This window comes from Budorcas taxicolor, chromosome 22 (genome assembly GCF_023091745.1).
Source record: "Budorcas taxicolor isolate Tak-1 chromosome 22, Takin1.1, whole genome shotgun sequence".
In the NCBI taxonomy this organism is placed as follows: domain Eukaryota; kingdom Metazoa; phylum Chordata; class Mammalia; order Artiodactyla; family Bovidae; genus Budorcas; species Budorcas taxicolor.
The window spans coordinates 23,869,136-23,885,776 of NC_068931.1; the positions used below are offsets into that span (position 1 = coordinate 23,869,136).

The 16,641-nt window shown below is 36.1% G+C and overlaps 1 protein-coding gene across 1 annotated transcript in view; it reads left to right on the forward strand.

Moving 5' to 3' along the window:
* NOL4 (nucleolar protein 4) overlaps positions 1 to 16,641 on the forward strand; it is a 467,403-nt gene that overhangs the window by 372,751 nt on the left and 78,011 nt on the right. The window contains exon 10 of the mRNA XM_052660447.1: positions 14,926 to 15,106. Coding sequence (XP_052516407.1) covers positions 14,926 to 15,106 — 181 coding nt within the window. The remainder of the gene's footprint in view (positions 1 to 14,925; positions 15,107 to 16,641) is intronic.

Sequence of the window (16,641 nt, forward strand, 5' to 3'; positions counted from 1 at the left end):
TTAAATCATATATTACTTTTTGTCTTCCCTAGTTAAATACCTTCAGTTCCTCTAACTAAAATGTTGAGATCTTCCATCAACCTGTTTTTTCCTACCTGGATGTTGTTCAGCTTATGATGGTTCATAGCTGATCTCCTAGCAAGCCTTGACTGGTTCAGGCCTGAATGCTAGTTTAGCCTCTAAACTACAGTATTCCCACTTTCCCATGTTTAGATCTCAGTTCTGAACTTACCACTGTGTGAACTTGGACAAATCCCTAGGCACCCTCTGTGCCTCTGTCTTTTCAATCTATAAAATGAGGTTTAATTTTATCAAATTCATTGAGACAAGTGAATCAAGATATCACAGTCCATGAGCACAGTTCCTGGCATATAGTAAATGCCCAATCAATATTACCTGATAATATAATATTTCTTTCATTTTTTAAAATTAGCATCATTCTTTGTTGAAGGAATAATTAAATACCAGCAGCTCAGCATTCTAGGCGTTATATACCTTTATCACTGCGGCCTATGATGGCACTAAATATCCCTGTCTACATCATCTGTGTATTAGGTCTCCTATTATGTATTCCTGATAGTAAACATTCTCTATTGTTAGACTTAAATTATAATTGATTTTAAAGTGTTACCTGTTTCCCATACTAACCTGTAAGTTCAATAAAAGCAGATACCCAATCTGTATCAACTGTAGTGTCTTGCACATTGTATGAAGTCCATAAATATTTTAATAAATGTTTTAGCTAATTATACGGAGAAGGCAATGGCACCCCACTCCAGTACTCTTGCCTGGAAAATCCCATGGATGGAGGAGCCTGGTGGGCTACAGTCCATAGGGTCGCTAAGAGTTGGACATGACTGAGCGACTTTACTTTCACTTTTCACTTTCATGCATTGGAGAAGGGACTGGCAACCCACTCCAGAGTTCTTGCCTGGAGAATCCCAGGGACGGGGGAGCCTGGTGGGCTGCCGTCTCTGGGGTCGCACGGAGTCGGACACGACTGAAGCGACTTAGCAGCAGCAGCAACAGCTAATTATAACTGTACAGTTCTTGCAGAGGTGCTAATGTTACATTACTTCCTCACTTTGTTTGTATAGATCATGTTTTAGATTTAAGTGTAAGGCTATACGTTTAGCCCTGTTAAATTAGCCTGCAGTGAAGTTGTTCATATCTTCCTGCTATTGACTTTACCCCTTGTTCAGGATTTTCCTTCCATCCTCACATCCTGCTCCTTGTTATCACCCATTGTTCAGTGTTTTATCAGCATACTTATGTGTCTCAGTTCAAACAGTAAATAGTATAAAGCTGAGGGCAAAACATGTGACAATGCCTTCTGAAGACCTTTCGTCTTGTTGCACCAGTCCATTTATCAGTCTGGGGTGTGGTCATTCTGTTAGATGTGAGCCATCCGCATGGTGCTGTCTTTTAGCAACTCCACTTTCTTTTGTCACCTGCTTTGTTCTGTGTTTAGAAAATCACCACAATCTACCTTTTGGTTAGTAGTTCTTTCATAAAGTAAGTGAGATAAGTTTAGCATGAGCTGTCTCTTACCCCTATTAACGAAGTTTTTAAATGAACTTATAAATAAAAGATGTTTAATTTATAAAGTTTAATGACACTGACATAATATAAACTGTTTTCTCTGCTTACATATTTAAATTTCCTTTTTCTATCAAACAGAACTTCAGATAGAGTTTGCCATCTCACATATGAAAACTGCTTTACAAGACAAGAATTTTAAATACAAAGATACACTTAATATAGCTCTCTAAATCCTAAGCGTGTTTCATTACTTCCATAAGTTTTCCTGCCAGTAATATAATATATATATTAAAGTGTTAAAAAGTATATGTCTTCTGACATAGAAAATTGAATCCTTTCCTTTATCTCTCCTTTCTTGCAAAACCCCACTAAAACAATTGCAAATGAATATTAAAAATTTAAATCTGCACAGACTGAGAAAAGGGATGAGAAACTCATCAAAATTTTTTTCCTTTGTATTGGAGTATAGTTTCAAAAACAGACAGCCTAGTTATTCACTCCACTAAGGAATCTGGAATTCTCCCAAAAATGGAGGAGTCAGAGAGGGAAAGAATTATAGATTCTGGCACTGATATACCAGAAGCAAAGAATAGAAGAAAATGTTAAAGCAAAACAGTTCATAATCTCAGAGAGATTTAAAAAAATAAAAGGTATTTCCTTGAAATTAGAAGTGAATGAATAAAAAAGAACAATAAACAAAATGCAATTCTTGGAATATAAAAATATATATACATGATTGTCAAAGAATAATTTAAGAATTGGAAAGCCTTTTAGGACATCGCTCAGAAAGATAAAATTTAAGCAAATAATGGAAAATTAAATATTTTTTTTTTGAAAGATCAATTTAGGAGAGCCCCCATCAGTTAGAGAGAAAGCAGAAAGGAAGAAATTACCAAAAATAGTTTTTCCAGAAAAGTGCAGAACCTGCATTACCATGACGAAAAAGCCCGTAAAGTTATCAGGACAGTAAATGCGCTTATGTCAATCACATCATCATGAAAGTTTAAGAACACATGAGATAAAGAGACAAATGTGAACAGTCCAGAGAGGGAGGAAACATAAATCACACATAAATCATCAGAAAGCCAACAGATGTTAACCAGAAAAACCATTCTCAACACTAAAATATATGGGAGCCAAACTTGCAAACTTCTGTAGAAAATTTTATATCCAGCCAAATTATCAATGAAGCGTGAGGGTAAAAGTAGTTTAAAATACTTAGAGTCTATTTTATAAAGTGTAGCCTTTCTCAGAAGGTTATTGGAGAATATTCTCCAGTGGAACAAGAACATAACCCAAGGAAGAAGTTTCTCCAAGAAGAGAAAATACAAAATGGGAGAGAAGAAGAATATAATGGATGACGCTATAACCTGTAGCATCTCACAGGCCTAGGGAATCCTCTTTCCAGATTGGAATAGAGAGAGAGTACAGGGGGAAATATGGGACTGATTAAACCCTTGATGGATAATATGGAAAATAGTCCAAGAAGTTTTATATTTGTTTTAGAGACTTTGGGAAAAAGTAGAAATAGTGTCTTGGAACTCAAACACCACACAAAAAAGAATTTTAACACTGAAGGAATAAAACTTCAGATACAAAAGTGTCCACTGGTTGGCTCAATCGTGAACAGAACTATGTCATTCTGGTTTCTTGCAGGTGAGAGATAACCTGTTCAAGAGAGTAACTGTCTAGTAAAGGGACTATATAGATATGAGAAGGGCTGAGGAAATCAAGAAGAGATGGTGGAGCACCCTGGGACCAGCAAGTGAGAGAAGCCTGGAGGAACAGTGGAAGGGAACTGTTAGCACAGCCAGATGGGAACCAGAGCCCTGGACAAGAGGGTATCTGATAGGATCCAGGAGCAGAGCTGCTCCCAGACTGTGGTATGGCAGGAGTGGGTGCTAGCGAATAGATAACCCCGTGCTCTCCTCTAAACTCCTGTCAGGGCTTCCTGCTGGTGAATCCCTGGCAGCAAGAGAGCAGGTGAACCCAGCTGTTGAGTTCTTGGTGGTTACATAGTCAGGAAGCAATGTTTAAGAGTGCATCTAGAGAGGGAACTTGAGAATATTCACTATACCAGCAAAAACACGTGTTGTAACGATTTCTTACTGTAAGGCAAATTCTAGTCTAAGCTATATGATGCTTACCTGACTTTATTTAACCAAACCCTGGGAATCCTAGTCAGATGTCTTTGGATATGAGGACTGTTTCATATCAAGTGTAGAATGGATTCAGTGAGATGTTCACATATACAGGCACACTTCCCCTGTATCTTTGCATGACTACCTCTTCTTTGTCAATCTGTTTGTTTCTTGGCTAATGGGCTTATGTATTTTTCTCAGAAATATTTACCCTCCTGAATACCTGTCTCCAATCATTCTTTTATGTAACTCTATTTAATGTTATTTTTAATGGATACCACTCTCTGAACTTAGTATTATATATATATTTTATTTCTTCCTCTTATCTAGTCTCTCTCCTACCTCACACTTCTATATGTCTCTGGAGGGCAGGAATTGGATGATCTATCTTCACCTGCTTTCTGAATGTGTAACCCAGGGAATAAAAGGGAATCAATAGAACACTGTTTAAATAATTCACTAGGAAATAAAATGGCTGTATAAGATTTTGTCCTGGATTGTACCTATGAGATAATAAAAAGGGGCCTGTTGAATATGACACAAGTCTCTCGCTCAGTAGACTGCAGAGACAGATGAAGGTGTCATTTATCAAAATCAAGAATTGAGGGGGTGGAGCATATTATGGCTGGAGAATTAAGAGTAGGAGGAAGATAACATGATATACATACTCAGCGGGATGCACTTGTGGGGCATGCAGTTATTTATGTCCAGTAGGTAGTTGAAAATGTGGACCTGGGAACAGATCTTAATTATAGATTTAGATTTAGAGGCCTTTGGTGTAAAGGGGTGGATGAACTAATAAATGGAATGAAATCTTGCAAGGAAATTATGCAGAGAAATGAGCAGGAGAATAAAAATGGAAGGGAAAAAGAAGCTGAGCTATACTGTTGCTACCAAAATTTATTGTGGAGTAGGGTAAAGTAATCCAATATTGGAAGGAAAATGTTACCACTACTTTTCAGATTCAAGTATGTTCAGGAACACTGATGGGCTTAATTGTATTCTTGAGAAGTTAGAGAATTCCTAAAAATTACTGACTCCTTGAGTAATTAGTTTTTCATACAAGATGGAAATAAAATTAGAAACTTTATATTTGAAGAAATACGTCAACAATTATATTTCTCTTCTTCCTGTATACCCTCCACCCACAGTCAACATAGTACATCAGATCTCTGTATTTGTATAACACTATACATGGTAAATCAAAAGCAGTATTATCAAGGAAAGGAAAGTTAACAAGAAAATATTTTACTTACTTGTACAAATAACACCAGCATGTAGTCAGACATCAGTGATGTGTTTGAATTCATCCCTAGATTATTTTTAGATAATTTCATATTGTCTCATACATGTTTCCTTTAAAATACAATTTCACATTAAAAGCATTATCACTCAGTGATGCAGGCATCACCCCTTTGATGACTACTTTTCCATGGGGATGGTCTTGATCGCTATCTCCTGTACAATGTCACGAACCTCCGTCCATAGTTCATCAGGCACTCTATCTATCAGATCTAGTCCCTTAAATCCACTGTATAATCATAAGGGATTTGATTTAGTTCATACCTGAATGGTCTAGTGGTTTTTCCCCACTTTCATCAATTTCAGTCTGAATTTGGCAATAAGGAGTTCATGATCTGAGCCACAGTCAGTTCCCGGTCTTGTTTTTGTTGACTGTATAGAGCTTCACCATCTTTGCCTGCAAAGAATGTAATCAATCTGATTTCGGTGTTAACCATCTGGTGATGTCCATGTCTCTTGTGTTGTTGGAAGAGGGTGTTTGCTATGACCAGTGTGTTCTCTTGGCAAAACTCTATTAGCCTTTGCCCTGCTTCATTCCGTATTCCAAGGCCAAATTTGCCTGTTACTCCAAGTGTTTCTTGACTTCCTACTTTGGCATTCCAGTCCCCTATAATGAAAAGGACATCTTTTTTGGGTGTTAGTTCTAAGAGGTCTTGTAGGTCTTCATAGAACCGTTCAGCTTCAGCTTCTTCAGTGTTACTGTTTGGGCCATAGACTTGGGTTACTGTAATATTGAATGGTTTGCCTTGGAAATGAACAGAGATCATTCTGTCATTTTTGAGATTGCATCCAAGTACTGCATTTTGGACTCTTTTGTTGACCATGATGGCTACTCCATTTCCTTTAAGGGATTCCTGCCCACAGTAGTAGATATAATAGTCATCTGAGTTAAATTCACCCATTCCAGACCATTTTAGTTCGCTGATTCCTAGAATGTTGATGTTCACTCTTGCCGTTAGAGAATTCCTAAAAATTACTGACTCCTTGAATAATTAATTTTTCATACTAGATGGAAATAAAATTAGAAAATTTATATTTGAAGAAATATGTCAACAATTATATTTCTCTTCTGCCTGTATACCCTCCACCCATAGTCAACATAGTACATCAGATCTCTGTATGTGACTTCACATTCCAGGATGTCTGGCTCTAGGTGAGTGATCACACCATCATGATTATCTTTTATTGAGCCATCTTTGCATGAAATTTTCCCTTGGTATCTCTAATTTTCTTGAAGATATCTCTAGTCTTTCCCATTCTGTTGTTTTCCTCTATTTCTTTGCATTGATCACTGAGGAAGGCTTTCTTATCTCTCCTTGCTATTCTTTGGAACTCTGCATTCAGATGCTTATACCTGTCCTTTTCTCCTTTGCTTTTCACTTATCTTCTTTTCACAGCTATTTGTAAGGCCTCCCCAGACAACTATTTTGCTTTTTTGCATTTCTTTTCCATGAGAATGGTCTTGATTCCCATCTCCTGTACAGTGTCATGAACCTCCATCCATAGTTCTTCAGGCACTCTATCTATCAGATCTAGTCCCTTAAACCTATTTCTCACTTCCACTGTATAATCATAAGGGATTTGATTTAGGTCATACCTGAATGGTCTAGTGGTTTTCCCCACTTTCTTCAATTTCAGTCTGAATTTGGCAATTAGGAGTTCATGATCTGAGCCACAGTCAGCTCCTGGTCTTGTTTTTGCTGACTGTATAGAGCTTCTCCATCTTTGGCTGCAGAGAATATAATCAATCTGATTTCAGTGTTGACCATCTGGCAATGTCCATGTGTAGAGTCTTCTCTTGTGTTGTTGGAAGAGGGTGTTTGCTATGGCCAGTGTGTTCTCTTGGCAGAACTCTATTAGCCTTTGCCCTGCTTCATTCTGTATTCCAAGAACAAATTTGCCTGTTACCCAGGTGTTTCTTGACTTCCTGCTTTTGCATTCCAGTCCCATATAATGAAAAGGACATCTTTTGGGGGTGTTAGTTCTAAAAGGTCTTGTAGATCTTCATAGAACCGTTCAACTTCAGCTTCTTCAGTGTTACTGGTTGGGGCATAGACTTGGATTACCATGATATTGAATGGTTTGCCTTGGAAATGAACAGAGATCATTCTGTCATTTTTGAGACTGCATCCAAGTACTGCATTTTGGACTCTCTTGTTGACCATGATGGCTACTCCATTTCTTCTAAGGGATTCCTGCCCACAGTAGTAGATATAATGGTCATCTGAGCTAAATTCACCCATTCCAGACCATTTTAATTGCTGATTCCTAGAATGTCGCTGTTCACTCTTGCCATCTCTTGTTTGATCACTTCCAATTTGCCTTGATTCATGGACCTGACATTCCAGGTTCCTATGCAATATTGCTCTTTACAACATCGGACCTTGCTTCTCTCACATTCTTGAGAGTCCCTTGGACTGCAAGGAGATCCAACCAGTCCATTCTAAAGGAGATCAGTCCTGGGTGTTCTTTGGAAGGAACGATGCTAAAACTGAAACTCCAGTACTTTGGCCACCTCGTGTGAAGAGTTGACTCATTAGAAAAGACTCTGATGCTGGGAGGGGTTGGGGGCAGGAGAAGAAGGGGACAACAGAGGATGAGATGGTTGGATGGCATCACCGACTCGATGGACATGGGTTTGAGTGAACTCCGGGAGTTGGTGATGGACAGGGAGACCTGGTATGCTGCAATTCATGGGTCACAAAGTGTCGGACACAACAGAGTGACTCTACTGAACTGAACTGAACTAGTTTGACTATTTCATGATGAATATACTTGAAATATCAAAATGGATAGGTAATTCTGACACCCAGTTTAAATTAAATTATAATAACCTGTAAGCTTTTATTCCAGTATGTTTGGAAATTAAGATCTCAATTATATGGCTCATTCAAGATATACAATTCAGATGGAATTATGTTTACTATCTGATTGAACATAATGTTCTTCAGTAGTAGCTGTAAAGGAATCTATTATGTAGATGATATTCAGAAGGGATTTTTCTTTGTTCTGCTCATTCGACCATGCTAGCACACCTGTTTCTAATTTTGAAACCACCTATGATTACCTCCCAATATCAGTGTTGAAATAACATCATTAGTCAAGTTTTTTCTACTTCCCAAAAAGAAATATGAAAAATTTCTGCCATGACCAAATTTTTTTTTTAAAGCTTTCATTGTATTTTTCAAATCTCTTTTTCCCATTGAGTCTAATTTTCTTAATCCAGTAGTAATACCTCCCACAACTATACTTAGAAGATTTAGGGTAACTGACATCTGGGATAAATATATTGTATCTGAGAGATCATTTTTCAAGTACTTTGGTTTTAGATTGTTAGTTTATGTTTTTATAGCTGTTTGTGAAAGTGTATTCAACCATAGTTTTAACATAAATTGAAGCCTAACCTTGTACTTTGGGAAAACCTATATTCACAGAAATGAAAAGAAAGTCAGTTTGTTTCTCTTAATTTATCTTTTAAAATGACATGTGCTATTTTTTTATTTGATCTAAAATGTTACAATCAAAAACAGCATTAAAACTCATGAGTTTATTTTAGCATTAAGCAATAATATATATTTCCAGGCTCCTCTGTCCATGGGATTTCCCAGGCAATAATCTACTATTAGATGTGGACAAAGTAAAATAAAAACATAGTCATCTTATCAGACTAAAATTAAATACCAGAATCTAGTTAAATCCTTTTAAAAACATGCTTTTATGTATCAAATTTGATCACATTGTCGATAAAATAATGCACTTCTCCAAGCTGCCTGACAACATACTCTAGTTAGCCATTATGCGGATATTAACCTTAATCTTCTGATATCACCATGCCAATATGATTCTTATGTAGTAGCTAATGATTAACTGCTCTAAAAAAATCTTATTGACCTCCATTGTGCTTCTCAAAGTCTAATTGCTAAAAATGTTTATTCTGAATGGAATAGGAAATGGCAGCCCACTGCAGTATTCTTGCCTGGAGGATTCCATGGACAGATAAGCCTGGCATGCTATAGTCCATAGGGTTGCAAAGAGTCGGACACACGACTGAGCATGCACGCTCGCACACACACACACATTTGTTCTGAATTTTTATCAAACCTGTAGTGTTTTTTGTTATAAATGTTTACTTCATTTGAAATATTTTTATAGCTAAGGATTCTAGCATAGCTATAGGGTTTAGAATCTTGTTTTGGAGAAATTTCTAATTTTCTGAATTGTTTTGGTATTTTTTTAGACCTCATCTTCAGTGGGATGTTTGGTTCAAGGTCTTTGATCTCGAGCAGTCTGAGAACTAAAGAACTAATTTACATATTCAGTTAAAGTCTTTATTCTCTTCTAGGATATCTTTTACTTTCTATTTGCTTTCCATGCATTTTTCATAAAGATAATTGTATACAGTAGCAGAGATACAAGAATTTCAGATAAATAAGCCCAACTTCTTTTGTTTGAAGGTGTTTAGGGGATATGCTTGTGTGCTAAGTTGCTTCAGTCCTGTCTGACTCTTTGTGACCCTATGGGCTGTAGCCCACCAGGCTCCTCTGTCCATGGGATTCTCCAGGCAAGAATACTGGAGTGGGTCGCCATGGCCTTGTCCAGGGGATCTACCCGACCCAAGGATCAAACCCTCATCTTTTATGTTTCCCTCACTTGCAGGTAGATTATTTTCTTTAGCACTAGCACCACCTGGGAAGCCCTGTCTAGGGGATAGACTAGAAATTCAGAGAGAAAATACTTTGTCAATCTGGAATTTAGATGAGTAAAGAAAATACCATCCTTTTTCTTCCTTTTGATGAAAGGCATACCTAAGTCTGCTTTACCTACATAAAACTTTTTGATTTCACACAAAGTTTTTTTAAAGTACTAAAAAGCAAATTTTATTTTGTCATTCATCATTAGATATACATGTAAAAATTTTGGAAAAAAGATTAAAAATTTGATGACAGACCATCATCAGAAACTATAACACAGACAATAGTTACAGGTAAGAAACTTTCTATATATCGGTGCACATATGGGGCAATTTAGGTAACTCAGACTATTACACTGGTAAGATTTATTTTTTCAGCTTAAACTATGACCAGAGTATAGAATGCATGAGGAGAAGTGACAGAAGATGTGGCTGGAAAGATTGTTCTCAAACTCTGAAGGGCTTTAGATGCCGGGAGCTTTGTGTTTTGTTCTATAGGGAATTAGAAATCTCAGGAGATTTTAAAGAGAAATCAACATGATAAGTGATTTTTAAAAGATACATTTGAGGAGGTGTGGACAAGAAGTGAAGGGGCAAACACTGGTCAGAAGGTTATCACAGCAGCCCAAAGGAGGGATTATGGGGCTCTGTATTATGTATTTGCAATGAGTGCTTCTCAGATGTGTGCCAATGAGGGTCATTTCCAAGATGAAGTTGAGAGGGCTTGGGTATTATTTGACTGAGAGAAACCTGTGTAAGAGAAGAAAAAAATCTTGGCATGGTGTAGTAAATAGAACAAGAAACATTGGTAATAGAATAGGTGTTATTTTCTTTTTTAATTAAAAACTTTTGCAAGGGGTCTCTGGAGGAAGGAGAAAATAAATTAATTTCAAAGTATTAAATGGATGTAACTGAATACTAAGAAATTCAGGCATGAACCTAAGAGGGAAGGCAGAAACTGGAAGTGAGAATTTAAGAGTAACAGTTACATTACATAGGTAATATCAGAAACCACATCTGCCATAGAATCACGAGATAGAGTATTGTAACTCTCTTACCAAAAGGGAATATTGTATTAAAGAAGATTTAGAAAAAAAAAATGATTTAAGGAAGTTGTTATTTAAATCGAAAAAGCCCAATTGCAAATAAAAGGATTTTGTAAAAAATGTTTTGAATTGTTCTAAGTGTAGATTGTTAAAAATAACTAAAGATGAATACTGAAGCCAAACCAAGATACCATGACTGAAATAAAATCTTTCTTATTCATAAACTTGATTACAATTTAATGTAATACCAGTTTGGTAGTGCTTGGTTAAAACTGAAAGAATTTTCTGAGATGAAAAATATTATGCTATACGTATGAAAACTAGTGACCAAAACAGTTATATCTGCAATCAGATTTTATGACCTCAAAGGAATATTAGCTTTAAATTTTCATTTCAATCATATTAACAACAGAACTCAAAATTAAGTATTAGAAACCTATAGAAAAAAGACATCTATTTTTTTAATTTGCTATTTTTGGTCTGTAACTAAATAGCATAGTGTTACATTTAAGACTGCAGTTCAAAAGTGTTAATTCTCAACCCTTGTTTGTAATTATAAAATGTTATGACCATGAGGAAGAATTTGAGAGTAGATAGGTTTGCAGTGTAGTAGGTTACTTCTTGCCAGCCATGTATCTTTGTATAATAGGTGAAGGACTGTATTTTTTCTGAATTTTTCTTTAAGTCAATAGTTCTCAAGCATTTATTGTTCATAAAATTATGTCTGTCTGTTTGTGTGTGTGTGTGTAAATATTACCACAGTTTGTTAACATAACCTGTCTGGGAACACTTTGTTCAAACTCTTGGTGAAAGCTCTCCTGCTATGACTTTGGTTTCTTAGGTTGGAAACAAAATCTATCTACTCTGTTATTTCAGATCTTATCATTATAATATTTAGATTTTGTCAAAATATGTCTTCCATTGTTACCTTTCCTAGTGGGTTTGGCAGCATCTTTGCAAAGAGCCATTTTCTCAGTCTTCTGTGTTGGCATCTTGATCATTTGTGTGGCCAAGTGGAAACTGTGTGGGATGCTCTTAACTATATGAAAGAAGTTACTGCCTGAGTGTTATTATATACATGAGTGAGTGTGTGTGTGTGTGTGTGTATGTGTTTTGATGGCATCATAAATCACTTCTTATCATTGTGAGTAGTAAGCACATTTACATTAAGTGCAGACTGTTTTTCCTTACCAAGAAAGCAGTTTAAATTAGAGCTCTGGTTCTCTCGGATCTTTTTATGAATTTCATTGCAAATTCTTATCCACATGTGCTTAGTTCTGAAACACTTGCTATGAAGTGGAAGAGACACTTTTAGAAGGTAGAGAGGTTTTCCAGCAGTTTATACATGAAATAAATTGCATTCCCTCGCGTCATCCATAATTGAAGAGCAAAGAAAACTTAGAGCAGTAACTTTAGTAAAAATGCTACTATCATACAGACTACAAAGACCTTGTAAAGACAGGAGAAATCAAGCAACAATCTTAAAGGAAGTTCCAGTAAATTGATGCCTAAACGATATACATATTCTGCAGAGATAAACTTGTTTGAGGTCTATGCAATTTTTTTTTTACCTTAAAAAAGCTCATCACTTGTACCTAGATCATCTCAATGATGAACTAAAAGTATAATTTCATGTTAATGCAAAATGCCTTTCATCTCCAATTGCTATAACAATGTAAGATAAAGGAAAACAGAAGAAAAATATTACTGAATCAAGCAGAAAACTTCTTGCCATTTGCTGATAATATTTATAGGCAGAGAAAAGTTAATGAAAATATGCAGCATATTTAACAGGTAGTAAAGAGTATAAAATCTAAGAAAAATTTAAGTTCTTGGGAGATATAAACGCAATGTTTTTGAAACCTATTGTCAAAAGTTGAGTAGAATCAGGCAAATTTAATTTTAAAAAAACATGTCTATATAAGATACATGTGTAAAGGATTCCTTTGGCATTTGAAGTGACTTAGGAATTCAGTCTATACTGTCCACATACCAGATCAGGTTCAGCAAACTCAAGTTTGCCCTGTCCAGTTTCTATAGGTAGAATACAAAGGATATGGGCCAATCTTCCCAAACAGTGTGTGAATGAGAGGGTCACAAGCAAGCAATGCCTACTCTTCTAAATAATTTCCAGTCTTGCCCTCCATCTATAAGTAATTATCTGTCCTAGTCTAAGCCCAATTTTTCAAATTTGAATTGCAAACATATATATAAAGCAAATATCTATTGATAAGACCAGACCCTATTTAGAGAAGTCACCATAACTGTTTCATCTGTTGTATATTTTTAATCAAAAGAAATCTGAATCAAAACAATTCTGCATTGTCTCGTACAATGCTGGCAATGCTGGTGGTCATTTCATCATGTTGATGCATCACTTTTATGGAATTTTTAAGAAAATTTGAACTATGTGCTATAAAATCTGGGACAAGATTTTTCAGGTTTCTGATGAATAAAATGTGTTTTATTGCCTAGATATTTAGTCTTGTAGGATATTAATTTATTCCTTTTTTAAAAATAATCTTCATAGCAACCTAAGGGGCAAGCTGTCAGCTTTGAAAACTTCAGGAGCTAATGATTATTAAAAGTTGCTTATAAAGATAAAATGTGACTCCAGGGGATACTTATTTTTTATGTCATTAGAATCTATGCTTCTTTGAAACCAATAATAGTAATCACTCATGTGAAAAACATGAATTAACTTTATATTAAACTTTTGCCCAAAATACACTGCTGAACAGATTCTATTGGGATTTTGATACTTTATATTTCTCAACATATAGTGGACTACCAAAACATTAATAGTGAAAATCTATGTTTGAATACAAATGACTCCCTACAAGGCCTATTTTGATTATTCATGGAATTAATTATCTGCCTGCTCAGTGCAGTTTCTGTGGCTTGGAATAACAGTTAATATTGAAAAGACTGAGGCACACTTAAAAAGTAGCACGTTTAGTAATTCAGACTAATTTCATCACACAAAGAATTAGAGAGAAAATATTGTGGGAGACAATGCCTTCTTCCTTCTCCCTTTCTAGTCATCTTTAAGAAACTCTTCTCCAATAGGTGTATTTTATTGTCATTTTCCAAACCCAGAAAAATAAATTGGGAATGTATCATAGGAGCCACTAATTTTTTTAAACTAGAAACTCCAATTTTATTACGTTGCCCAAGCTGTTTTCAACCAGGAAACTAGGAAGTTACCGTAATGGTGGAATTGTTTGAGGCTAGCCTCTTCTCAGTTAAAGTGAAAGTCGCTCAGTCATGTCTGACTCTTTGCGACCCCATGGACTGTACAGTCCGTGGAATTCTCCAGGCAAGAATACTGGAGTGGGTAGCCGTTCCCTTCTCCAGGGGAATCTTCCCAACCCAAGGATCAAACCCAGGTTCTCTTACATTGCAGACCTATTTGCCAGCTCAGCCACCAGGGAAGCCCAGCCTCTTCTCTAGAACCTCAAAGTTGCTTTGAAGTATAGAATATTTTGCCTTCTTTCAAAGTTGCAATGGCTACATAGCTCTACAGAAAAAATACTGCACAGCCCAGTGGTTTTCACTGTCCCAACAATTTCCAGTATTGTCAGCCATATGCACATTTTTATGCAAGGGATTCCCCAGAACCATTCCCCGAATTCTGCATGACTGAATCACCTAATGAACAACTCCCGACCTCTCCTTCTCCCAGGCCCTTGCAACCACCATTCTACTTTGTTTCTGTGTGCTTGGCTAATTTATCTAAAATAAGGGGAGTTATGCAATGTTTATCTTTTGGTGATAGGCTTATTTCACTTAGCATTATATCCTCAAGCTTCATTCATGTGGTAGGCTATGACAGGGTTTTCTTCTTTTCTTGAGACTGAATAATATTGCATTGTATTTATACACCATAATTTTTAGCTATTCATCTGTCAGTGGACATTTAGGCTACTTCCTTCTCTTTGCTATTGTGAACAACTCTCTTCATATAAGTTTAAATTCAGTTGGAAATTGTAAGTTGCTCCATCTCCAATCTGTCTCACATTGTTACTTTGCTTTCCTTTTTTTAGTTTTCAGCAAAGTTGTTGAAAATGTACATATGTACTGATTTAATGTGGACTGTATTTTTCTTGTTCAGTGCAGACACGTGGATAACAATAAGATAGTCCTATTCGAGATGAAATAGTGTGGTGATTTGGTACATAATGAAATGCTATTGTCATTGCAGGATGAGTCTGCTCCAACAGACAAACAGTGTAAACCGGAGGCAGCCCAGGGCACTTACTCAACCTCAGCTGTTTCAGGCTCCCAGGAGGTGTTGTACATCAACGGAAATGGGACCTACAGTTACCATAGTTACCGAGGGCTTGGAGGGGGCCTGCTAAATCTGAATGATGCATCTAGTAGTGGTGAGTCTTTATTACATATTATGTTTTTCTGTCAATTTGTGGGTATTAAATTCCCTAAACTTGAGAGGGAAAAATGGAATGAAATGTTATAAGCAATAGTCAGTGCCAGTCTGCTGAAAACAAGACCATTTAACACATAATGTCTACCTGCCTACAAGGACATCTCCCTATTCCATTGCTGATATTCTATATATATATGTAGCAGCACTATTAAGCAACTGAACAATTGGTGTTTTAAACTCAAAAATCTCAACTAGAGAAATAGCAGGTGTTTTTTAACCAAATAGTCACACATTCTTTCTGTGAAGCTGTAATGTACTATTCGTCAAAAATAATGACACATTTTCTCAATGTTCAAAGAGGTTTTTATTTTTATTTTTTTTTAATTTTATTATTTATTTATTTATTTTTAATTTTAAAATCTTTAATTCTTACATGTGTTCCCAAACATGAACCCCCCCTCCCACCTCCCTCCCCATAACATCTCTGTGGGTCATCCCCATGCACCAGCCCCAAGCATGCTGTATCCTGCGTCAGACATAGACTGGCGATTCAATTCTTACATGATAGTATACATGATAGAATGCCATTCTCCAAAATCATCCCACCCTCTCCCTCTCCCTCTGAGTCCAAAAGTCCGTTATACACAGCTGTGTCTTTTTTCCTGTCTTGCCTACAGGGTCGTCATTGCCATCTTTCTAAATTCCACATATATGTGTTAGTATACTGTATTGGTGTTTTTCTTTCTGGCTTACTTCACTCTGTATAATTGGCTCCAGTTTCATCCATCTCATCAGAACTGATTCAAATGAATTCTTTTTAACGGCTGAGTAATACTCCATTGTGTATATGTTTGGAAAATTTGAGGTATGGGGAACTTTATTGATTTATTGAAACACTCACAGTTGTTTTAAGTAAGAAGATACAAACTGAAACAACACATAGAAACAAACCATGGATCTCTAGCCAAAAGCTTGTCAATGACAATGGTAGGTTCCACCAGCAGTGGTAAAATTTTAGGAATTTCTTGAGCTTATATACCAGAATAAATTCCATACGTGTAATATAAAGTCATACATCTATTAGGAATAATATACATGGGTGAGTTTCCTATTACTGGGTTGTAGGAAAAGTTTTCCTAAACAATACTTAAAATCCAGGGGAAAATATGTTCTATCATATATACACACACAACAAAATACATAAAGTAAAAATTAAATGATAAACTGTAAAATTACTAGCTACCAATACTACAAAGAGTTAATAGGCCAATACATGAAGGTCTTCTAAAAAGAAAGGAATACTCAAAACTACATATTTAATAAATAAGGCTATAAATATGAACATGCAATTCTCATAGAAAGCAATGCAAATGACCTTAAATCCAGGTATAGCTACTCAAACTCACTCACTTCTAGTAAGAGAAATGCAGCTTCTATCTGTCAGATTAACGAAAGTCCAAATACTTACCAAATATTTCTTTGACTAGGCTGTGGGAAATGAGTATATTTGCCTGTAGAAATGCAAGAAACTTG